This window comes from Euleptes europaea, chromosome 1 (genome assembly GCF_029931775.1).
Source record: "Euleptes europaea isolate rEulEur1 chromosome 1, rEulEur1.hap1, whole genome shotgun sequence".
In the NCBI taxonomy this organism is placed as follows: domain Eukaryota; kingdom Metazoa; phylum Chordata; class Lepidosauria; order Squamata; family Sphaerodactylidae; genus Euleptes; species Euleptes europaea.
The window spans coordinates 8,977,566-9,002,597 of record NC_079312.1 but is presented as its reverse complement, the minus strand read 5'-3'; the positions used below and the strand labels follow the sequence as shown (position 1 = coordinate 9,002,597).

Genomic DNA, 25,032 nt, shown 5'->3' with positions numbered 1-25,032 from the left:
TTGTCTTTAAAGGCTTTGGTCTCTGCCAGTCTGGTGAAAGATCACAAGGGGTAGCTGTGTTAGTTTGTCTGTAGCAGTAGAAAATAGCAACAGTCCAGTAGCACCTTAAAGACTAACAACATTTCTGGCAGGCTTTGCGCTTTCATGAGTCACATCTCTCCCACGTCTATGGTTTCCTTCTCACTCTTTCATGTCTGATGTTCCTTGTCCAGGGAGAAGACCTGGTCACTAGCTGGAATCATCCTCTTCTCTCTTTTGTGCTTATTAATATCTTCCTGCCTTGAAGGTGTAACGATTCACACACAGAACAAAGCGTGGGCCTTGGAAGATCTAACCAGCCCTGCTTATTAAAAGCAATTTGTTAGCAGAAGACATTGGCCAAGAAGAATGGATGGCCTTGATCCACGTTTGGAGACGATCTTAGAGTATGGATTGAAGAAGGAAGTGGAAGAAGTGCTTGGAGTAGGGAAAGGCCCTGGTGCCACCAAGGTGGAGAACAGTGGGGAATTCTGGGAAAGGACAGTGCAGAAGATCCTGAAGGGGGACACTGGGACCTCGGACCTACAGCGCCAGAACTTCCGGGAATTCTGCTACTGGGAGGTTGAGGGACCCCGAGAAGCTTACACCCGACTCCAGGACCTTTGCCGTCAGTGGCTGAAACCAGAGAAACACACAAAGAATCAGATCCTAGATCGGGTGATCCTGGAGCAGTTCGTGGCCATCCTGCCCCCAGAGATGGAAAACTGGGTCAGAGAATGTAGGCCAGAGACCAGTTCCCAAGCAGTGGCCCTGGCAGAAGGTTTCCTCCTGAGTCAGGACAAGAGCCTGGAAGAGCAGGTGAGAAAATTTTATCCCGGTAGGCCCAGGGGACCAGAATATGTGCAAGATTATCCAAAAAATCCCCATCTACAGCTCGCCTTTTGTCTTGAACTCCTTTATATTTTGCCTGCTGCATTTCTTTTTTTAACCTATTCTCTTCATGACATTTTGAATGCTCTTTTAGGTAGCTGGACAGTTTGAAAAAGGGACAACTGATTTCTGTGAGGCCACAGAAATGGCTCCATTGGGAATCAGAGAGAGTCCACTCACCAGGGAGATCAAGCAGGAGGGAGACAGAGTTGCCACTTCACTAGGTAAGGATGAATCAGGTGTAGTTCGACTTGGTCTCCTCTCACACATATACACGTGAAGCTGCCTTATACTGAATCAGACCTTCAAGGTCATTATTGGCTACTCAGACTTGCAGCAGCTTTCCATGGTCTTGGGCAGAGATCTTTCACATTACCTACTGCCTGGTGCTTTCAAATGAAGAGATGCTGGGGACTGAACCTGGCATCTTCTGCATGCCAAGTAGAGGCTCTTCCACTGAGCCATGGCTCCTCCCCAAGGCAACCCTGTAGGGTTCCTGTAGGCAAGAGAGGAACAGAGGTGGTTTGCCAGTGAGGCATAGTGGTTAAGAGCAGCAGACTCCAATCTGGAGAACTGAATTTGATTCCCCACTCCGCCACATGAGGCCTGCTGGGTGTCCTTGGGCTAGTCACAGTTCTCTCTGAACTTTCTCAACCCCACCTACCTCACAAGGTGTCTGTTCTGGGGAGGGTAAGGGAAGGTGACTATAAGCCACTTTGAGACTCCTTATAGAAAAAGCGGGATATAAAACCAACTCTTCTATGCCCACCTCTGCAAAACGACCTTGGAGTTCCTTGGTGGTGTCCCATCCAAGTACTAACCAAGGCCAATCCTGCTTAGCTTCCAAGATCAGCCCAAAGTAGCAATCAGCACTGTGCCCAGTAGCCAAATTGTATGGAAAGATTAGTGGTGGGGTGGTTGGGTGGAGAAAGACAAGGACTGAAATACATTAACAAAAAAAGAAGAAGCAGCCAAAATGTTTATAGGTAACACATCCTCACGCCATTTTTTCTGCCCCTTATAGGTGAAGGTAGGCCATCAGCACAACATATGAGTTCATCTCCTCTTTCTAAGCAGGTCAGTGAAGAATCGGGGAGATGGGCAGAGGGTAACTGGGGTGCGTCAGTCCTTACACACCTCCCTGGATGTGACACAATTCTTTTGTTCTATGGAAGCTTCTTGCATCAACGGTGTGCATGGTTAGGGTTACCAACCTCCAGGTGGGGCCTGAAAATATCCCAGAATTACAACTATAGAATTTCCAGACTACAGAGATCAGTTCCCCTGGAGGAACTGGCTGCTTTGGAGGGTGGATTCTACGGCATTATTCCCTGCTGAGGTCCCTCCCCTCTTCAGGCTCTACCCCCAAATCTCTAGGAATTTCGCAAGCTGTAGTTGGCAACCCTGCTTAACGGCACTCCTTTCTTCTTTTAGGGCCTGGTGACCTTTGAAGAGGTGCACGTGTACTTCACTGAGGAGGAGTGGAATCTGCTGGATCCAGACCAAAGAGCCTTGTACATCGAAGTCATGCTGGAGAACTGTGGGAATGTGGCCTCTCTGGGTAACCTTTTTTTCCTTTCATAGATATTGGGTTGCCAACTTTGTAGGAACTGCCTGGAGATTTGGGGGTGGAGCCTGGGGAGGGATCTCAGCAGGGTATAATGCCGCACAATACAACCTCTATGCTTGGCACTTTCTCTTGGGGAACTGATCTCTGCAGTCTGGAGATCAGTTGTAATTCTGAAGGCTCTCCAAACCCCACTGAGCGGATCATTTAATGATCAGCATGCTGCAAGCTCCTTTTAGTCAATACCATTGGGCAACTTTCTTAGGTTGGCAGGATCTTTATATGGTGGCCATTTTTTCAGAGTTGCATTTAGATGGTGTCAGGGTTCAAAGTCACTGGCTATCTCCTGGTTTGCTTTTTAGGGCTGAGAATGAACTAATACGAGGGTCCCCAACGTGGTGCCTGTGTGTGCCATAGTGCATGCCAAGACCTTTTCTGGTGTTTCCTAAAATGGGTGGGGCTAGGTAGGGCTTTTGCCCAGCAAGGCTTCTGATTGACTATTGGAAATTTGATTGACTGCAGATTTTTTAAAATGTTGCTTTGGCAGCAGCTGCCACCACAGCACAAGGATCTGCACTGTATTACTGAACTTAAGCTGTGACCATCATTTTATAGCTAGCTCTGCTCCTGTGGCAGCCATTTTTGTGGCATCTGTTTTGTTGCTGCACCCACTGTGTCATGTCAGAATTCCAAAAGTGCCTGCAGGCTCAAAAGTGTTGAGGACCCCTGATCTAATAGAACTCCTCTCTGTGTACTGGATTATGTCTTCTCAATGCCGAAATGTGACTGAGGCAGAGATGGCGTCAGCATTCCCTGAGATGGGCTGCCAATGCCCAGGGCTTCTGACAGGGCCCACTACTGTCACCTTCCCTGTCCACTCACTTGTTAGCACTCCACCATCCCTGCTTCCAGAGGCTCGCATTGCTAGTGCCTCGGGAAAGGGCTGCAGGGTGCTGTGAGCATTGGCAGGCAGGGGAAGGACAGACAAATGAGTGGGAGGCATGCGGATGGGCAGGATGATCAGGGGCCTGGAGACCAAGCCCTATGAGGAAAGGCTGAGGGACATGTTTAGTCTGGAGAAGAGGAGGTTGAGGGGGGTATGATTGCTCTCTTTAAGTATTTGCAGGGCTGTCACTTAGAGGAGGGCAGAGAGCTATTCCTGTTGGCAGCAGAGGATAGTATCAGGATCTGTTCCCCTATGAATTGGCGTACTCAGTTGGATTCGTCTTCTGACTTGAAGTTCTATGTCTGCGGGTTGAAATTAAATCAAAGGAGTTTCTAGCTAAACATTAGGAAGAACTTTCTGTCAGTTAGAGCAGTTCCTCAGTGGAACAGGCTTCCTTGGGAGGTGGTGGGCTCTCCTTCTTTGGAGGTTTTTAAGCAGAGGCTAGATGTCCATCTGTCAACAATGCTGATTCTGTGAACATAGGGAGATCATGAGAGAGAAGTCAGGAAGGGTTGCCTCAGTGCTTGGCTTTTTTGGCCCTTTCTTGCATGCCCAGGGTAGTGCTGATCACCACTTTGGGATCAGGAAACAATTTTTCTCCAGGCCAGATTGGCCAGGGATCCTGGAGGATTTTTTTTGCCATCTTCTGGGCATGGAGTAGGGATCTCTAGGGTGTGGGTCGAGGTAGTTGTGAATTTCCTGCATTGTGCAGGGGTTTGGACTAGATGACCATGGGGGTCCCTTCCAAGTCTATGATTCTATGATTCTGTCTTTTACAAATTTTCTTTCTTTATTCCAGCCAGTGCTAGGTGGGAGCGCAAAAATGAGGCAGACTCATATGGTGTGTCATCAGGAGGAGCCAGATATATAGAAGGAGAAGAGCAGAGATGGAAAGTGGAAGTAAAAGAGGAATGGGGGAATCAGTCATTTGCTTCTCAGAGCAGTGACTTCCATGAGATCCCAATCCCAGAAAAAACAGACAAAGGAAAGGAAAAGACTCAGTGCCCCGAATGTGGGAAAATTTTCAGCTCTAAGTCAAACCTTAATACTCACTGGAAAATCCACACAGGGGAGAAACCATTCAAATGTCTGGAATGTGGGAAAAGCTTTTGTCAAAAGGAAAAGCTTATCAGGCATGAAAGAATCCACACAGGAGAGAAGCCGTACGGTTGCTTAGAGTGTGGGAAGAGTTTCATTCAGCGAATCGATCTTACTACCCATCAAAGAATCCATACTGGGGAGAAACCATACAAATGCTTAGTATGTGGAAAGAGTTTCAGACAAAGCTCAAGTCTTGCTTCGCACCAAAAAATTCATACCGGGGAAAAACCGTATAAGTGTCTGGACTGTGGAAAGACCTTTACCCTGAACTATAGCCTGACGGTGCATCAAAGAACTCACACAGGAGAGAAACCGTATGAATGTCTGGATTGTGGGAAGAGCTTCAGTCAAAGCATACACCTTACTTCTCATCAAAGGATTCACACAGGAGAGAAACCGTACAAATGCCTGGATTGTGGGAAAAGTTTCATTCGGAGCACCCACCTTACTTCGCATCGAAGAATCCACACAGGAGAGAAACCATTTAAATGCTTGGAGTGTGGAAAGAGCTTTAGTCGGAGCACACACCTGATTAGACATCAAAGAATCCATACGGGAGAGAAACCATATAAATGCTCGGAGTGTGGAAAGAGTTTTAGTCGGAATACACACCTCAGTTCTCATCAAAAAGTCCACATAGGGGTAAACCATTTAAATGCTGGGAGTGTGGAAGGAGCTTTCGTAAGAACACAGACCTTACTTCGCACCACAGAGTTCACACGGGTGAGAAACCTTTCCACTGCCTGGAGTGCGGAAAGAATTACAGACAGAACTCGAGCTTCACTTACCATCAGAGAATCCACACAATGGAGAAACAATGTAATTGGTCCGAGTGTAGCATGAGTTTTTGAGATGACTCAGTCCTTAAAAATTATTAAAGCACTCACCACGTCCTAAGCTCTTAAAGCTCTGGAAGATCTTGAATCCGCCAAGTTGTTTACCCTGTGCAAAACAGTAGCATGAACTTCAGTGATACATCAGGTTGTGAATTCACACCTGTGGGGAAAAATTTAAATCATCATCTTTTCTCAATGATCATCCCTTAATAAGGAATGGAGGGTCCAAGTGTGGGAAAGGCCATATACATGCTCATTGTGGCCAAACCATTGTTGTACACTCAAAATATATGCATTAAGGTAGAGTGTGACAGGGCAACAAACATGATTTGGATCCCAGCGTTTTACAAGTTGGCAGAGAAATGTCTGGATTAGACACCCATGCAGTTACTTGCCAGGAATAAAGCTTGCCTGGCAGGAATCACAAAGTGCCCATTACCAGAAGGACAGATCCGTGGGTACAGTCCCCCCATGGCAAAGAAAGAAAACAGTACCAATATGTGAACTATTTCTTGCCTGTTTAAAACTATTTTCATTGCTCATTTCCATTTCACCATTAATCTGTGTTGTTGTTACATGTTCCCAATTTCTCCAAACGGTAAGACAAGCCAAAGTTTGCTTGACAGGGTTATGATCTTCAGGAAGAGAATCCTGAGGACTTGCAGAATTATATCTGTCTGTATGTATGAATTGGCTGCCTAAGGAGGCGGTGAGCTCCCCGTCTCTGGCAGTCTTCAAGCAGCGACTGGACGAATACTTGTCAGGAATGCTCTATGTACTTTCTCTGCAGAAGATCCAACCCTTTGGGGTTGACTGATGTACTTTCTCTGCAGAAGACCCATCACCTTTGGGGTTGACTAATTGGGGTGTTCTTTTTTTAATGAGTTGATATTCAGGTAGAAATTGGACATCATGCTTGGGCACCTTAGCGTGGAAAGGTGATTAGTAAAGGTTGTAAATCAATAAACAACAATGTTCAGAAAACAGGGAGGCTTTAGGAGAGACCAACTTTTATTTTTAAAGAAGCGCTGGAGCATTTTTGTGACACCGAAAGGCAGAAGAAGAGTTTTAGCATCAATAATCAAATCCTGCCTTTGCGTCTTTTGGAGGATTCTGACATTATAAATTGTGTGCATAAAGTGGGTAGAGAGCAATTGCTCTCCTTCTCTCCTAATTTGATAAAGCAGTATTGTTGTTGTTTTTGCTGTCAAGTCACAGCCAACTTATGGCGACCCTGTAGGGTTTTCAAGGCAAGAGAGGTTCAGAAGTGGTTTGCTGTTGACTGCCTCTGCATAGCGACCCTGTTATTCCTTGGAGATCTCCCATCCAAATACTTGCCAGGGTCGACCCTGCTTAGCTTCTGAGATCTGATGAGATCAGGCTAACCTGGGGTATCCAGGTCAGGGCAAGAACAGTGTTAAAGGTAAAGGTCCCCTGTGCAAGCACCGGGTCATTCCTGACCCATGGGGTGACGTCACATCCCGACTTTTACTAGGCAGACTTTGTTTTACGGGGTGGTTTGCCAGTGCCTCCCCCAGTCATCTTCCCTTTACCCCCAGCAAGCTGGGTACTCATTTGACCGATTTCGGAAGGATGGAAGGCTGAGTAAACCTTGAGCCAGCTACCTGAAACCAACTTCCGTTGAGATCGAACTCAGGTTGTGAGCAGAGCTTGGACTGCAATACTGCAGCTTACCACTCTGCGCCACGGGGCTCAGTGTTAGGCACTGTAAAAACTTTTCTCAAAACGGGCGGTGCCCACAATCGAACAAGACATATTTGGGAGAACAGGAAAGGAAATCAAAGGGAATTTTAGAGCTACATTTGAGTCCAATAGCACCTTAGAGACCAATGAGATGTTTGATGTATAAGCTTTGGAGAGTCAAATATCTTTTATCTGATGAAGGGAGATTTGACTCTTGAAAGCTCATACCCCAGACATCTCATTCTCTAAGGTGCTACTAGACTCAAATCTAGCTCTTCTAGTGCAGACCAATACAGTTACCCTCTGAAACTATCCTGAAAGAGAATTTTGGGTCCACTGAGTTCACTGATGCACGGTGTGGTGAAGACTTTCAGAATGGAATTCAACACATTTTATCACAACAGTGGTTAGCCCTGCTGGTGAAGTAGAACTTCCATATTCAGAGGAAGTATATCTGTAACAGTTGTTGAGGATGAAGAATCTGGGTGATTCCTTTCCTGACTTTCTAAGCTTCACATCTCACCGGCTGCTGTCATCTTAATATCTTCCATAGTTCCCAAAGGAGGCAGTGGGATGTAGTGGTTAGAGTATCAGACTAGGATCTGGGGGACCCGCATCCAAATCCCCACTCAGCCATAAAGTTCACTGGGTAACTTTTGACCAGTCATGTGCTTTCAACCTACCCTACCTCACAGGATTGTTGTGAGGATAAAATGGAGAAGGGAAAAACCTGGTAAACTGCCCTATGCTCTCCAGAGAAAGGATGAGCTTTAAAAAAATGTGACAGGACAGGAAAACTCTGAGCTCCTTAAAAGAGGGGCAAGAATTAAGTGTAATAGAATGATAGATGTTTAGGTCTCATCCAGCATAGCCGTTCTTGTGTAAACAGTATTTACTACTTGTGTTTACTAATAGTCAGAAGGTTTATGTCCGTATGTTAGCATCCTATATCTTGCTTTGCTTGCTGCTTGCGTGAATGTTGTACCAAATAGTTGTTCGGGGAAAGAGGGACAGAATCCCTCCCCCCCCCCACAAACATGACAACTGTGCGGACCTTTCCTTTGCAAAATCACCAACTGTGGTACCAACAATCCCATGTAGGGCTGCCAGGTGGAGGCTGGAGTTCTCCCGGTATTACAACTGATCTCCAGACTACAAAGACTTGTTCCCGGGGAGAAAAGTGGCAGCTATGGAGGGTGGGCTATGTGGCATCCCATTCTTTTCTCCACATTCCGCACTCCCCAGGTTCTCCCTCCAAATCGCCAAGAATTTCCCAACCTGGAGTTGTCGGCCCTAATCACAAGCAGAGTTATACCCTTCTAAGTCCGTTGATGTCGATGGGTTTAGAAGGATGTGGCTGTGCTTAAGATGGCACGCAGATAAGGGATATTCAGAAATGTATCTTCTTTGGTCTTTGTTTCTAAACAGTGGGTTGGATCTTGCAGATCCGTTCCAGTATAGAGGTCTTTTCTTTCAGTGGAAGGAGCCTTCGTTTGCAGCCAGGTGCTTTTCTGAATAATTCAGTTGTACAATCTGCTGCCAGTGGATGTAAGTGACCTGCCATGAGCATCGATGGCTTTCAAAGGGTGTTGGACAAATTTATAGAGAATTGGGTCTACCAGTGGCTACCAGCTATGGTGACTGGAAGGAGCCCCCCTATTCAGAGGGAGCAAACCTGAAACACTGTCCTAGGAGGCAGGGTTTGTTTATACCCATTACTTGCAATATTGGATACAGGTTGAGAATCCCTTATCCAGAAATCCAAAATGATTAAAAATCCAAAACTTTGTGTGCGCCCACAAAGGATAATAAAATGGCATGCGTGCAGGCTGGTTGCACCAGCAGCAGATTCCCACAATGCCACACATGCACAATATTATTTAAAATATTGTATAAAATTACCTTCAGGCTATGTGTATAAGGTGTACATAAAACATAAATTTAATGTTTCGACTTGGGTCCCATCCCTAAGATACCTCATTATGGATATGCAAATATTCCAAAATATGGAAATATCCAAAATACACAACACTTTTAGTCCCGAGCATTTCGGATAAAGGATACTCAGCCTGTATAAATGATGGGTGGAAAGGTACTGGCTGGACATCAGTAAGAATTTTTTTACAGTAAGAGTAGTTCAGCAGTGGAATCGGCTGCCTAGGGAGGCAGTAAACTCCTCCTCATGGGCTGTCTTCAAGCAGTGGCCGGACGACCCCTTCTCAGGGATGCTTTCTAGGCTGGTCCTGCATTGAGCAGGTGGTTGGACTAGATGGCCTGTGTGACCCCTTCCAACTCTATGATTCTATGGCAACATTAGAGGAAGGCTTCAGGATCTATGCCCTGTCTGCTGACCCTCCAGGGCAACTGATTGGCTGTTGTGTGACTGTAACCCTAGATAGGCCACTGGTCCGATCCTGCAGGAGTCTTCTTGTATTTCCTTAGTTATGTTACAGGAGAGCACCTCTGCTAGCAGAACGGATCCCTGAGTCTCAGCCCATACATGTTGGATTTAGGGGGTGGAGCCTGGTGATGCTAATAGTCAGGTCACAATGCAGTTTCCCCAAAACTAAAGCAACATCAGTGTGGAGAAGACTCTGTCTTTCTCACACACAGCCCCTGTAGCACCTGCTATCTAGTTGAAAAACTCAGCATCAGTCCTCCCTTTGTTGGGCTATGTTTAGGGTTGGCCACCCTCCGGGTGGTGCTGGAGAGCGCCTGCTTTTACAACTTATCTCCAAGGGACACAGATCAGTTCACCTGGAGAAAAAGGCCGCTTTGGAAGGTGGACTCTATGGCATTAAACACTCCCCTCCTCAAGCTCCACTCCCAAAATCTCCAGGTATTTCACAACCTAGTGCTGGCAAGCCTAGCTATGTTGCATTTCCTCAAACTTTTCCCCAGCCTCAGCTTGAACATGTGGGGGAATGGTTGCCAATCTCCAGGTGAGGCCTAAAAATCTCCCAGAATTACAACTGATCTCCAGGTGACAGAGATGAGTTCCCCTGGAGGAAACGGCTGCTTTGGAGGATACACTGTATGGAATTATACCCTGCTGAGATCCTACCCTCCCCAGGCTGCACCCCCAAATCTCCAGGAATTTCTCAAACCAGAATTGGGAATCAGGAGTGGGGAGACACTCATTCTAGACATGTTTTTGAGCCATCCTGGGAAAGTATCACCCAGCCAGCCCAGAAATCATCCACTTGATAATATGTTATATATCATGTGGCCTCCTCAAAGACATTGTGTATAGTTCTTTTGTGTAAGAATTAAACGCCGTCATGTTTTCTCCTTGTCAGCATGCCGTGTAAGCTTAATGTTGCTGAGAATTTATTATATGGAACTCACTGGGCAGAAAACGGGGGCCGTGTATGTATTGTTTATTCAGATGTTTTATAGGCTGCCTCTCTAGAGACATTACTGGAGGCATCTTGTAGCACAGAACTAGCAAAACTCTAAAATTCAAACTAAACATAACCCCGCCCCCCCCAATAAAACTTGCCCAGGCTGTACCCACCCAGATGGTTTGTCTCTGATTTTACTGTCCAAACTGGGGCACTGTTTCCTGGATTCCATCCATTTTCTCGCCTTTCCCTGCACTTCAGATGCTCTTGAACCTGCTTTGCTACCATCTTTTCAGAAAGCAGCCAGTCCGAGTAGTCTGCATGGGAAGATGTGTATTTTCAAAGGTCACATGAACACATGAAGCTGCCTTATACTGAATCAGACCTTTGGTCTATCAAAGTCAGTATTGTCTAAGACCAGCAGAGGCTCTCCAGGGCAGACGTCTTTCATATCACTTCCTTGCCTAGTCCCTTTAACTGGAGATGCTGGAGATTGAACCTGGGACCTTCTGTATGCCATGCCCACTTTAGTATATTTCACTATATTGCAGAGGTTGGACGTCATTGCTATAGACGAGGGTCCCCAACGTAGCACCCATAGGCACCATGGTGCTTGCCAACACTTTTCCTGGTACCTGCCAAGTGTTTTTACAAAGCGGATGGGGCCAGATGGGGCTTTTGCCCAGCAAGAATTCTGATAGGCCATTGGAGATCTGATTGTCTATGCAGATCTAAAACATGGCTTTGGCAGCAGCTACCACTATAGTACAAGGGTCTTTGCTGTGGGACTGAAGGCAAGGTGTGTGTAAGATAGAAAATGAACAATGTGTTCATTTAAAAAGGCGTCCCGTTAAACGGAGCTTCTGGCTGAAATGCTGAAGAGTTACTATCAGAGCTATGAATAACTTCGCTCCCTTAGTATCAACCTCATGCAGGTAAGTGAACAGTTGTAATAATTGTTAAATGTTCAGGGAGGAATTTGAAACGGCCGTATCCTCCATGAAGTGATTCCTCCCTGAACATTTAACAATTATTACAACTGTTCACTTACCTGCATGAGGTTGATACTGAAGATTGATGTACATACAGTGAGAGACATTGCACTTTTGAATTGAATCATTCTTTCTTGCTACCATCCATGAGATGGGTTGTATGTTTGTTGTATGAGATCATGTGTGTTTAGTCAATTTTGTGTATTTATTAGTACGTATTATATTAGACACAGTAGCTTATAAATAATTTTTGCACCTTTAAGTGTTTCTCGCTCCTGTACTGATTTCCTTATCTCCTGATACCAGTACAGTGGTGTCCATTTTCTCCCTAACTTCGCTCCCTGGCATGTTGTGGTTGGCTCCACCTCCTGCAGCAGCCATTTTGTGGTTGCGCCCACCCCAGTATTCCAAAGGTGCCCCCTGGCTCAAAAAGATTGGAGCCCACAGATATAAGACTAAGGGCCGCCTGGTAGGACACTGTAGTTTGCGAAACTATAATTTGTTTAATGCCCATTCTGGGGTGTTCCGGAAGCATTTTGGCCTGGAAAGGGTTACTAATTGCACGCGCTCTCCGCATTTTGATTTCTAAAATATTGTTCTGCAGTGTGTGCAAGGCATGCCACTGTTTTTTGCGGTACTATAGTTTTTTTAATGCCTGTTTCGGGCCGCTCCGGCTTTTACCCTGTCCCCAAGAAATGCATGTGTATGTTAAGTGCTGTCAAGTCGCTTCCGACTCATGGCGACCCTATGAATGAAAGTCCTCCAAAATGTCCTATCTTTGACAGCCTTGCTCAGCTCTTGCAAATGGAAGGCTGTGGCTTCCTTCCTTGAGTCAATCCATCTCTTGTTGGGTCTCCCTCTTTTCCTGCTGCCCTCAACTTTTCCTAGCATGACTGTCTTTTCCAGTGACTCTTGTCGTCTCATGACGTGACCAAAATACGACAGCCTCAGTTTAGCCATTGTAGCTTCTAGGGTCAGTTCAGGCTTAATTTGATCTAGAACCCACTGATTTGTTTTTTTGGCAGTCCACGGAATCCGTAACCCACTCCTCCAACACCACATTTCAAAGGAATCTATTTTCTTCCTATCAGCTTTCTTCACTGTCCAGCTTTCACACCCATACATAGTAATAGGGAATACGATGGCATGAAGTAATCTAGTCTTGGTGGCCAGTGACACATCCTTACACTTCAAAATCTTTTCTAGCTCCTTCATGGCTGCCCTTCCCAGTCTCAATCTCCTTCTGATTTCTTGGCTGCAGTCTCCCTTTTGGTTGATGGTGGAGCCAAGGAATAGAAAGTCTTGAACAATTTCAGTTTCCCTCATTGTCAACCTTAAAGTTGTGTAATTCTCCTGCAGTCATTACTTTTGTTTTCTTGATGTTCAGCTGTAGTCCTGCTTTGGCACTTTCTCTTTTAACTTTCAGCAGTAGTCATTTCAAGTCTTCGCTATTTTCTGCCAATAATGTAGTGTCATCAGCATATCTCAAATAATTGAGAAGAAATACCCTAAAGCAAAACAACAGCAGAACCGAGTGTCTGGGTCCTATCTCTGCTGTTTCAACGCTTGCATTTTCATTTGCTCATTGTTTGCACTTTTCAACCTGACGTTGTCTTTCAGTGCCAGAAATCCTTGAGTGGAAAGGCAAAGCCGAAGTTCAAAATGGAGAAAAGGAATTTTATAAGCCGGGTCCGGCCCTTCTATGAAACCGATCAGCACCGCAGCCCGCAGGCTCGCAAAATCACAACATAAAATCTAACAAAAATATTTTCTGGTAGGGTATGAGCTTTCGAGAGCCACAGCTCACTTCTTCAGATACCTGAAGAAGCTGATACCCTACCAGAAAATATTTTGGTTAGTCTTTAAAGTGCTACTGGACTCTTGCCCTTTTCTACGACTGCAGACAGACTAACACGGCTACCCACTGTGAATTAAAGACAGATGGATTCACATTCTAGCTGTATCTGAAGAAGTGAGCTGTGGCTCACGAAAGCTCATCCCCTGCCAGAAAATATTCTTGTTAGTCTTTAAGGTGCTCCTGGACTCTGGCCCTTTTCTACTACTGCAGACAGACTAGCACGGCCACCCGCTGTGAATTATCAACATAAAATCTATTTACATTGAGGCAAGGCCAACCGCCCCATCACTTATAGAAGAGATTTTTTTTTTTATATTTCTAACTTTGCATCATTGTCAGGCCTGTGTCTCAGTTTCACTTTTTCACCGACTTGCTCCCAAGGATTGTTTTGCATTCTTGGACTCTTTGAAGTAGACAGTACTCCGTGGGAACGGAGGCATCTCTAGACTGTTTTGAAATAGTAATCTCTTGAGCCTGTCCCGGGCTGCTGAATGCTGAATGCTTTTTTTCTAGGCTTTTATATAGTCAAGTGTATCCCAGCGCCCTCCGTTGCTGTCTTAGATCCTGTATGCTCTGTTTACCTATGCTGCCAGTAAACCATCTTCCTTGGACCCCTGTGTCTCCTGTCGTGGTTATTGGTTCGGACTAGGGCAAGGGCTGACAACCATCCTATCAAAGTATAGGCCCAATATAGCCTGGCCCTTGGCTGTGTTTCTATGTGGCCGGGGAACATAGATGCTCATAGATGCTCCCGTCTGCCTTGCCTCGCCCGGGTCCCTTTGAACTGGCGGAAGGCTCTGTAAGGGTTAAAGGGAGTGCGAGAGAGTGTGTGACTGGGGGGAGTCCTAGAGAGGCACGAGGAGGAGAGGCCCTTTCCGGTCCTCCTGCCTTGCAGGAGACACCTTTGTCACTTCCGGGGTGCTGTTTGAATGGCTTGGGGGCATGTGGTGAGCTCGAAGGGGCTTTCTTTTTTTGGGGGGGGGGAATTATGGGTTGGGGGCTGCAATGCAAGAGCTCGAACTGAGAGAAAGGAGGGGGGAAGAAGCTGGGGGGGGCGAGGAAAGGCCCCCTCCAGACCCCACCCTGCCTTCCCCCTCTTGCACCAGAGAGAGAGAGAGTGTGTGTGTGTGTCTTGGCCCCCTTGTGCAGAGCCACGAGGTCCCTGCAAGGGCCGGGGGGGGGGGCAGGATCTGAACCCGGGCCCTTTGCACGTCGGACGGGTCACAGGGCTGGAGGTTGCGGAGGCGCTTTTAGGAAGGGGAGGGAGGCTGTGGGGAGGTGAGTGGGAGATTTGGGGTGGGGAAAGGATGGGGGGAGACTGTGGTGGCGGGGAGAGCCGATGCAGAAGGGGGGGAGGGAGAAGGGGAGCTAGGTCGTGTACCCTTTTCTCTAGGTTTGATGGTTTTGGGAAGTGCACTTTCCCCCCCCCTACTTCCCCACAGCATTGTGGACTGTGGTTTTCCCTCCTCTTTCCTACTTCCTTTCCCAAACTTTCTTTGCTGTAGTAGTAGAAAAGGGCCAGAGTCCAGTAGCACCTTAAAGACTAACAAGAATATTTTCTGGTAGGGTGTGAGCTTTCGTGAGCCACAGCTCCCTTCTTCAGATACCTTGATTCTGAAGAAGTGAGCTGTGGCTCACGAAAGCTCATACCTTACCAGAAAATATTTTTGTTAGTCTTTAAGGTGCTACTGGACTCTTGCCCTTTTTGACCACAGAAAATATTCTTATTAGTCTTTAAGGTGCTACTGGACTCTTGCCCTTTTTGACCACAGAAAATATTCTTATTAGTCTTTATGGTGCTACTGGACTCTTGCCCTTTTCTACTACTGCAGACAGACTAACACGGCTACCCACTGTGAATTTTCTTTGCTGTGGCGCTGAATTTTGTAACCAAGCCACGTGTCTGGATTTTCATATTCCGCCGGCCCCCGCCCCACATCGCAGCCATCCCCCCCCCCCCGTTCCCGGGAAGACATAGAGGAGGACTTTCCCTGTTTTTTGATCAGCAGTTGAATATTGTTGTGTTGTTATATGTAATGCTTCCTTTATTTGAATAATTGTTCGCCCTGTGTTCTGGAGAAGGTAGCACACTTTTTAAAGATTGCTGTAGAACGCCACAAATTATTTAAACAGACGGATGTGCTAGCTCACAACACTTGTCTTATTGTAGTAGAAAAGGGCAAGAGTCCAGTAGCACCTTAAAGACTAACAAGAATATTTTCTGGCAGGGTATGAGCTTTCGTGAGCCACAGCTCAATTCTTCAGCTCTTTAAGGTGCTACTTGGACTCTTGCCCTTTTCTACTACTTCAGACAGACTAACACGGCTACCCACTGTGAACACTGTCTTATGCAAGTATCTTTTAACCATTTTGTAAGGTTATATCTCAAATATTTATATTTTTACACGCTACCGAATGTACAATGATTTTATGCCACTATAGGACGATATGACTGACTGTATTGTTATAGCCATGCCTCTATAATAATATTCAACTGCTGATTTTTATAAAAAATAAAAAAGCCCCAGTAGCATGTTAGAAGGGGGGGGTTGACCACTGCTGGGAGTCTGGGGCAGACAGGAGGTGGGGAAACCGGCCATTTGTAAGCTCCCTTGCCCCTGGGCTGTATCTGCATGGCAGCAGCAACAGGGCCATAAAAAAGCCTTTTACCTAATGGGAAACGCCTTAGATGGTTGTTTCCCCACCACCTTCTCTCCTTCTCCCTTGTTCTGCTCAGTCTCCTCAAGTTTGGGGGCTGTTTTTCCCTTTGCTGGCCATGTGTGGAGTTTTCCTGCCTAGCCCGTACAGCTTATTAACCACACATCCTTCTTCAGGGTAAACAGGGAACAGACGCTTTTCTTAAGCGACTTGACGACACTTAACACACACACATATGACTGAGCCTTAGACCTGTTCCACAAATCCAGGAGGAAGAGCCGGCAGAGGCCTGAGGTGGTGGACTGGACGGCATGGATTTTGACACTTTTCTCCTGCTTTTTCCATGTATGGATTCAAGGCTTCACTTGAGACTGTGGGTACAGGAACACCTCGGTTGAAATCTCCCTGCCACAGAAAAGCATCTTCACCAGCACAGGCAGAGAGGGCAGGAACTGTTTCCTTGGAAGGCTAGTTTTCTCTGTGCAGGGAGATTTCCATTCCTAGCTGGCATCTCCCACCTTCAGCCCTGAGTCAGCCAGTCCATCCCATCAGCTCAGGGCTTTACCACCGCATTCCCAGCACATTCTCCTGGTTGTGTAGGGCAGGCCAGAGGGTCTTGGTTTCCCTCAGAGGGGAAGAGGGGGTGGTGTGGCTTCAGGCAGGATCAGGGATGCATCCAACCAGATGAATCAAACCTAGTATTTTATGTTGTGCCCCAAATGCAATCTGGGGAGATGTTCCTTGAAGTGACTATCCCAGGAAATGTATCTATAGAAGAAAGGGTTTGCTATCCTCTTTCTTTCACTCCCTCCCAGGCGGCAGCAGAAACACACCCTGGATACTTTTTCTCCCATCTTCTCTCTTTGGTGAAGGGACAAGAGGTGCTATGCAGCCAGTTGAGGTAAGTGGGTGTCACTGGGGAGATGTGCGGCAGAGGACAGGGATGCTCCCTTCTCTGTTGGATCATTGCCTTCTTTGTGTATCAATGTTATATGTGCTTCTTGCCATGAAGGGGGCAAAATTTTCTGTTTGCTTATTTCGTTCATTACTTTCTGCAGAGGTAATATTAAATGTCTTCCTAGCATTTATAATACATTGCTGGTTGTCCACTTGGGCCCAGCACTTTATTCTCCCCTCCACTTTGTGCTGCTCTCTGATTATGGCTTCTCTCAGTTTTTGGCTTTAACTCCCAGCTTTTCACTCCCCCCCTCCCCCCCTCCCACAGACCAGCTTTTAAGTGACATAAAGACATTCTTTACTTGCAGGGAGGTGTGTCCTTTGATGAGGTGGCTGTGTATTTCACCCAGGGGGAGTGGACCCTGCTGCACCCAGCCCAAAGAGCTCTGTACAAGGAAGTCATGCTGGAGAATTTTGGGAACGTGGCCTCCCTGGATAAGGATCCTTTTCTCTTAGGTATTTAACACCTACAAAATTAGTGACTACTTATACATCGATGTCCCCAAAATGTTGGAAATGTAATGAGGAAGTTGGCTCGTTCCACCATATGTGGTGGACATATGATAAAGCTAAAAAAATTTGGGACATGATTTATAATGAATTAAGGTTTATTTTACAGAACAATATACCAAAAACACCAGAAATGATGTTACTCAGTATGATACCGGACTCTATTTTAACACAGAGAAAATTTTTGATTTATGCCACCACAGCCGCAAGATTAATATATGCAGCAAAATGGAAATAATCAGAAATTCCAGACAAAAAGGACTGGATTGTAAAAATGTTGGAACTGGTGTGGAAATGGCAAAATTTACAGCTTTGATAAACCAAAAAGAGAGTTCACAATTTGAGGGTGAATGGGAGGCATAGAGAACTTACTGTGAAAATGAACTTCAAATGGGAACGTTTTATGGTTACCAACTAATCCATTTTCTATTATGATATAATGATTAATCTTAGAACACTATTAGGATTAGAACTTTATCCAAAAGAGATCACAAAATTTATGACAAGACAGAAGGAGATGTAGGGGAAGTCATTATATTTTATTGCATACATGTATTTTCAACAATAACTTACTATGTTTCATATTTTAATGTTTACCTTTATTAATTGTTAAATTTTGTGTTTAAACATCTTACAAAAAAAAACAATAAAAATTTTGTAAAAAAAAAAAAGGATCCTTTTCTCCTGGGCTGTTGCCTTCTTGCTGTGAGGAGTGACGGTAAAGAAGGTGCCGATGCGGAAGGTGGGGGTCAGGGTGTCTGCCTTGGGTCCAGTGGCTGATCTCTGCCCCCACCCTTCCTCTTATGTGGGAGGGGTTCTGGGCTCTCCTTGAGAAGAGGGAGCCCCTACCTGGCAATCTTGTGTCTGGGCCATCTGTGAGGGCATCAGAAGAGGGGCCAAGGGGTGCCTGGTATGGAGAAGCTGGGGCGGCCTAAGCCGGGCCTTCCCTCCAGTCTGGGCCTTGCCTTACCCAGGCTGAGAGGTGGCTGTGGAGGGAAGCTAGCTTCTCTGCCTCTTTATTGACTTCTCAGTGGGCATGTCCATCCCCACTTGGGAGGGAGTAGGCAGAGAACTGCCAGTAACAGATGAACGATTCTGACCCTATCAGGTACTCCACCTTTGTGTGTTTCATAAAAATGAATTTAAAATTTGTGTTTAAGTTTATTGCGATCACAGAACACAGCTTCCTGGGGAGGTGGGCGGGGGGAGGCTGAGTTAATGAAATAGTTTCATGGGAAGTTTTATATTGTTAGTTTCACACCTGTGCAGACATCCACTATGTCTCAAGTTAATTAAGAGGTAAGCCAAAGCAAGAGAATATTTGGAAACTAGTTTCATCCAGTTCTTCAACCTGAAAGTTCTCCTGTATTAATTTTGACATGATTTATCACTGTTACGTGATTTGCCAGCTGCGCTCTTATGGCTGCCAGCTCAGAATTAGCTACAAAATGGAGTCAGTCTTGCAGCCTTTTTCTTTGTCAAGTTATTTGGCTGGTCACCTCCTCCCTTATTAGTTGTCTATTGTGTATTTCTGGAGGGATAGTCAACCTCACTTAGAACTACTGAACTGATGTGCTCACAGAAGCGGTATTTGTGGGTTTTCTCCTGATATATAGAACCTAAGATGGCCAAATCTGACCTCGTATCCTGGCTGGGAGAACAGGAAGAGCTGTTCCTCTGGATCTCTGAAGAAGAAAGATTGGCAAGTAGGTGGATCAGTTTGTCCGGAGACTTTATGTGGTCTGCCCTTTCTTTCAAGGGTGGGTGGATTTCCAGTTTGCGTTTCAGAGAGCTTTGCTGAATTGTGGATGCTGAAATGGTGCCTGTAGAACTTGAACTAAGGAAAATAGGTAGTTCAAAATATTGTCGAAGGCTTTCACGGTCAGAGTTCATTGGTTCTTGTAGGTTATCCGGGCTGTGTAACCGTGGTCTTGGAATTTTCTTTCCTGACGTTTCGCCAGCAGCTGTGGCAGGCATCTTACTACTCTGAAGATGCCTGCCACAGCTGCTGGTGAAACATCAGGAAAGAAAATTCCAAGACCATGGTTACACAGCCCGGATAACCTACAAGAACCAATGAAAATAGGTAGCTTCCTTCTCCCAAGCCAGCATGGTGTAGTGGTTAAAAGAGGTGGTTTGGAGCAGTGGACTCTGATCTGGAGAACCGGGTTTGATTCCCCACTCCTCCACATGAGCACTGGATGCTAATCTGGTGAACTGGATTTCTTTCTCCACTCCTACACTGAAGCCTGCTGGGTGACCTTGGGCTAGTCACAGCTCTTAGAGCTCTCTCAGCCCCACCTACCACACAAGGTGTCTGTTGTGGGAAGGGGAAGGGAAGGTAGTTGTAAGCTGGTTTGATTCAGCCTTAAATGGTAGAGAAAGTCGCCATATAAAAACCAACTCTTCTTCTTATGGCCCTTATGCCAAGTCTAGCCAAATATTGTCCACTCTGGGAGGCAGTCTTTCAAGCAAGGTGGTAGGGGTGTCTCTCCCCCCCCCCCCACAAGCCCCAACATATTGTTAAACACAGTTTCAGGAAATCATCAGGGAAGAGATATTGCCCCTGTCTGGCATGTGTTTAAATGTGAGTCTCAGGCCTGGTCCATGTATCCAGGAGGAAGGAAGAGCTAGCAGAGACCTGAGGGGGTGGAGCGGATGGTGTGAATTCTGGCCCTTTCCTCCTGGTTTTTCCATGCATGGATTCAAGGGAGCTTCAGTTGAGACTGTGGGTGGAGGGATACATTTTCCCCTCTGGTGAAATGTCCCTGCCACAGAAAAGCATTAGGGCAGGAACTGCTTCTGTGCAGGGCTAATTTTCTCTGTGCAGGGAGATTGTCATTAATAGCTTGCACCTCCCATCGTCAGGCAGTCCATCCAGTCAGCTGAGGGCTCTGCCGCCACATTCCCAGCCACATTCTCCTTTATTGTGTGGTGCAAGCGAATGGGTTGGCTTCCGTGAGCAGAGGAGGAGAGAGTGGTTTGGCTTCAGGCAGGGTCAGGGACATCACCCAGGAATGGATTTGGTGAGGTTGGGAGGAAGCATTTCAAGGAGGGGAGGGGTTTCCCATCCTCTTTCTTCCTCTCCCTCCCAGGCAGCAATGGAATGACACCCTGGATGCTTTCTCCGCCATCTCTTCTGTGCAGTGAAGGGACAAGAGGCACCATGCAGCCAGCCCAGGTAAGCGGGTGTCACTGGAGAGAGGTGAAGCGGAGGGCAGGAATACTTCTTTCTCTGTTGCAAGGCTCACAGGATCAGGCTTCTTGTCCTTCGTTCTGGTGCCACAGGATGTCGAGTCTGCCCACTGGGGAGGCAGGGACTTGGTCACCCTCTGTCTAGGATGGCAACCGCAGAGAAGACCAAGCAGGGACTGTGGAAACAATACTGGAAAATGAATTTCATAGAGAAAACAATGTTGTATTTTCCATGTAGACATCTGCAGAAGCTTCCCCGCAAGGCTGTTTGCCCCCTGCCCATGAGGACAACCTCAGTGGCCTCAAGATGCCCCATGGAGCACTGGAAGGAGAAAGCCAAGTGTCCCTATGGGGTTCTTGTTGCCTCTTTGGGCTGCTCTTTCAGTATCAATTTGCTGTCTCTTGCTTTTCAGCCTCCCCCACCCCTGGACCAGCTTTCCGCTGATGTAAAGAAATGTTTTCTCCTTCTTCTTGCAGGGTGGGGTGTCCTTTGAGGAGGTGGCTGTGTATTTCACCCAGGAGGAATGGGCCCTGCTGAGTCCAGCCCAAAGAGCTCTGTACAGGGAAGTCATGCTGGAGAATACTGGGAACGTGGCCTTTCTGGGTGAGGATCCTTCCCCCTGGGCTGTTTCCTTCTTGCTAGGAGGAAGTCCCTTAAGCGGGAGGATGTGGTCAGGTGGTCAGCCCTGAGCCCAATGGCTAATCTCTGCCACCCTCCATGACCCTTCCTCTGATGGGGGAGGAGTTCTGGACACTCCTTGCAGAGAGGGGACCCCTGCCTGGCAGTCCTGTGTCTGGACCACCTGACAGGTGGTCATGAGAGGGAGGGCATCTTGGCCATCTTCTGGGCATGGAGTAGGGGTCACTAGGGGTGTGGGGGGGAGGTAGTTGTGGATTTCCTGCATTGTGCAGGGGGTTGGACTAGATGACCTTGGTGTTCCCTTCCAATTCTGTTGATTCTGTGGATGAGGTGCCAAGGGAAGACGGGGCAGAATACGCAGGGGCCTCCCTGCAGCCTGAGCCTTGCCTTACCTGGGCTGAAGATGCAGCTGTGGAGCGAACTCTGGTGGTTGCTCTGCCACCTTTTTGTTCTTAGCTGGCATTTCACTCTGACCTGAGCAAGGAGCCAGCGTGGTGTCGTGGCTAACAGCAGCAGACTCTAATCTGGAGAACTGGGTTTGATTCCCCACTCCTCCACATGAAGCTAGTTGGGTGACCTTGGGCCAGTCACAGCTCCCTCCGAACTCTCTCAGCCCCACCTGCCTCACAAGGTGTCTGTGAGGAGGGGAAGGGAAGGTGATTGTAAGCCACTTTGAAAGTGCTTAAAGGTAAAAAAAAAAAAAGGAAGGTATAAAAACCAACTTTTCTTCCTGTAATCAGAGAAGTGCCAGATGAACAGTTCTTGGCCACATACAGTGCGAGTATTTTCCACTTGGACAGGCAGAAGCTTTCAGGGCAGTGTGATTTCCAGCCTTGTTTCTCCTGGGATCCCTTTAACTAGAGGTACCTGGCCTTGATGCTGGGACGCTGTGCCTTCAAAGCAAAGCAAAGCTGTGGCGAAGACCAGCCACTGTCTCGCCCTCCTTTTTCTTTTCACTGCCACCACCCTAGATGAAATCAGCTCTTCATGACTGTCTTACTTTAAAATGCAAGGTAGCAAAAGGAGGTGGATGAGGAAATGTGCAGACTCTCTTAATAACTTTATTTCTATAAGGCACAAACTCAGGATACTAGGTGCACTAATCAAAATAAAAGAAAGGTTACTATCGTGGCACTTGCCACCTGTGACGTATCTGGTCTTTATTGATTGCATGATGCCCCCTGCAAACATCTTTATGATGATTCCACTCTGTCATCCTTCGTTGCAACCACACGATCGAGTATGCTGCTCTCAGTAATCAAAAAGCAGCAAGCACCACAAACAAAGGAACCCTTCCTCATGTGTACTCCGAGGTCATTAGGCAGTCTGGGTGCCGATTCCTGGGGCTGTAGACCCCCAGAACATGGACCTGCTGATGTACAGGTGTTAACAACACATCCAAGAGCTGGTGTGTTTTCCCTTTTGGTTGTCAGTGGCACTCTCTGGGTGGAGACGACCACCTTCCTCACGTTACTTTAATCATAGAAACGCCGACGTGTTCTGGCACGATAACTGTCATGCATCTCTTGTCCCTCTGCCTCTCATCCACTACAAGGCGCAGAGACATGTCCCAAAAGAACTCCAGACAGCTCTTACGTTATCACATACTTTATCACCTCCTCCAGCACAGAGCAGTGTTCCAAGTGACTCTAAAGGGTCTGCACATACAGTGGGGCAATATAAAATCCAACCTCTTGCAGAGGAAATCCTGGCTTTCCCCGCACATTTGAAATCCCAGCCAGAATCAGAGAGTTGGAAGGGGCCATATAGGCCATCTAGTCCAACCCTCAGCTTAATGCAGGATCAGCCTAGAGCATCCCTGACCAGTGTTTGTCCAGCTTCTGCTTAAAGACTGCCAGTGAGAAGGAGCTCACCATCTCCCTAAGTAGCTGATTCCACTGTCAAACAACTCAATCCAGCCAGTACCTTTCCGCCCACAAGTTAAATCTATTATTGCGAGCTATCTTCTGCTGCCAACAGGAACAGCTCCCTGCCATCCTTTTAAGCCCTGGTGTGTTCACTGCCAGGATTTGTCCCTTCTGATTAACATCTAATTTCTTGTTGTCTAGATCAGCCACTTAGGAAGCTGAGTTTGTACCCCAAGAAACTTGCAGAAGGGATCTTAGCAAGGGGGAGCACTCCCAGGCAGACACTGAAGCGGATCGTGCTGTTCGAATGACAGGCTGTTAGAATGTTCCACTTACTGAGAAGTGAAAGTATCTTATTCAGCCAGTCATTGGTTAAGCAGGACTCAACAACTTTACTTTCTTTTAAAAAGCAAGTCTTTTTATTGATATACTTCTAGTAAAATATGTGTAAATGCAGATTATCAAGTCTTTAACACTTCTATAAAAACTCTTGTAAAAATACAATGTATGCAGTTACAATGTATGCAGTAAAAGCAAGCAAGTCTTACATACTATTCGGTTTCAAAATCCAACTTATAAAATATAACAGTCAAATTATTCTGATTCAGTTCAAAGTATCTAATTCACAAAGTCTACAGTAAAGTATTTAAACCATACATACCATTCAGCTTTTTCTGAGAGCCTTTTGGAAGGTTCTAAATCTCTGGGCTAACTGTAGCTGTATTTATACTGTTTCTAGACTCATTAAGAGTGAAGAGAAATCTCTTATCCATTAAGAGGGATACCTTTTATTCCCTCTTATCAGATATCAGGAGCAGTGCAGAAATGGCTTAGTAGCAGCTGCTCATGTTCTTATGTCCATATATGGTCTTCCTTTCCTTTCAGTCCACAGCGTAAAGTATAAACACTCATTTCTGAGTTACATGATCACATTATATACATAATTTTTATACCATCCTCTTCGTTAGGACAATATGCATTAAATGAGACTACTTAGAAATCTGTAGCACAATGTTTAACTATATAACTCATAAAACGCAATTATTGTTTACACTTGTCACCTGCAAAGTGACATTGTTTACTTTGGTCAGTTACATAGCCTTGAGCGAGATTACAGAAGAGCAAGAAAGCATATTACTCATATCTTTGAGAGAATTTAATGCCTTTAAACTATAAAAAGCACAGTTTAAGCTATTAATGCACTCTTAGTACATTAAGATATCTTGAGACCTTGAGAAGGGCAAAAGTGTTCTGCTTTTGAGATTCTGACATCTGGCAGCTGAGTCAGAAAGGTGATTTTGGTCACATCTTATTGATAGATAAGGAAAGGTGCTTTGCTCGTCCTCTTCAAGGACAAAACCAGAGTGACATAATTAGTTAGCTCTTGATAGAGCTGACCTTGAGAGAATTCTGTCAGCTTGTCAGCATTACACAGACTTTCATTATACATTACACAAACCTCTGCAGTGGCTCAGTTTGCATGATGTGTTTAAGCCCTACATATGGAATTACATGGAATTAATTCTGCACATGTTCACAGAATACCATAATTATGTCAGAGACCGTGACAACACCCCCCCCAGAGGGGCAGGGGATGATGGGAACAGAGTAGTCACAGTCCAGAGGGTTGGCCAGGGTGGCCGAGGGCTGAGTGGGATGTGCTGCAGACTCCCAGGTATGCTTTTTGTGAGAGGCAGGAGTGCTTCTCCCTTCCGCAAGAATGGATGAGTGACAGCTGCCACTCTTTGAGGGAATTAAGGTGAACTGAGAGTGAAATCATGTTCCTGGTTGGGTTCTGTTTTGAATGTTAATTTGATGCTTTATTTTTTCCAGTCCACCTTTCCTCCCATATCATCCTGGAAGAGGGGATGTATGTTACATTCCCAAATTGTAGGGTGTTCTTCTTAGGACAGGAGGAAAGGTCATTCCAGTTCTGGTGGGAGGAAG

General features: G+C 46.2%; 1 protein-coding gene across 1 annotated transcript; it reads left to right on the top strand.

Moving 5' to 3' along the window:
• The first annotated feature begins 387 nt into the window (after positions 1-387).
• LOC130484293 (zinc finger protein 154-like) lies at positions 388-23,396 on the top strand. The gene is made up of 10 exons (XM_056857240.1): positions 388-747; positions 1,934-1,939; positions 2,344-2,449; positions 4,222-5,159; positions 5,243-5,342; positions 16,788-16,816; positions 17,181-17,328; positions 20,478-20,563; positions 21,055-21,181; positions 23,287-23,396. Exons 1-10 carry the CDS (start codon positions 388-390, stop codon positions 23,394-23,396), a joined length of 2,010 nt encoding a protein of 669 aa, XP_056713218.1.
• The last annotated feature ends 1,636 nt before the right edge of the window (positions 23,397-25,032 follow it).

Coding starts and splice junctions, on each gene's coding strand:
- LOC130484293 (XM_056857240.1), top strand. CDS start 388: ATGGATGGCCTTGATCCACGTTTGGAGACGATCTTAGAGTATGGATTG. Junction 17,329..20,477: donor TAAGGATCCTTTTCTCTTAG/GTATTTAACACC, acceptor TCTCCCTCCCAG/GCAGCAATGGAATGACACCC. Junction 20,564..21,054: donor GCACCATGCAGCCAGCCCAG/GTAAGCGGGTGT, acceptor TTCTTCTTGCAG/GGTGGGGTGTCCTTTGAGGA.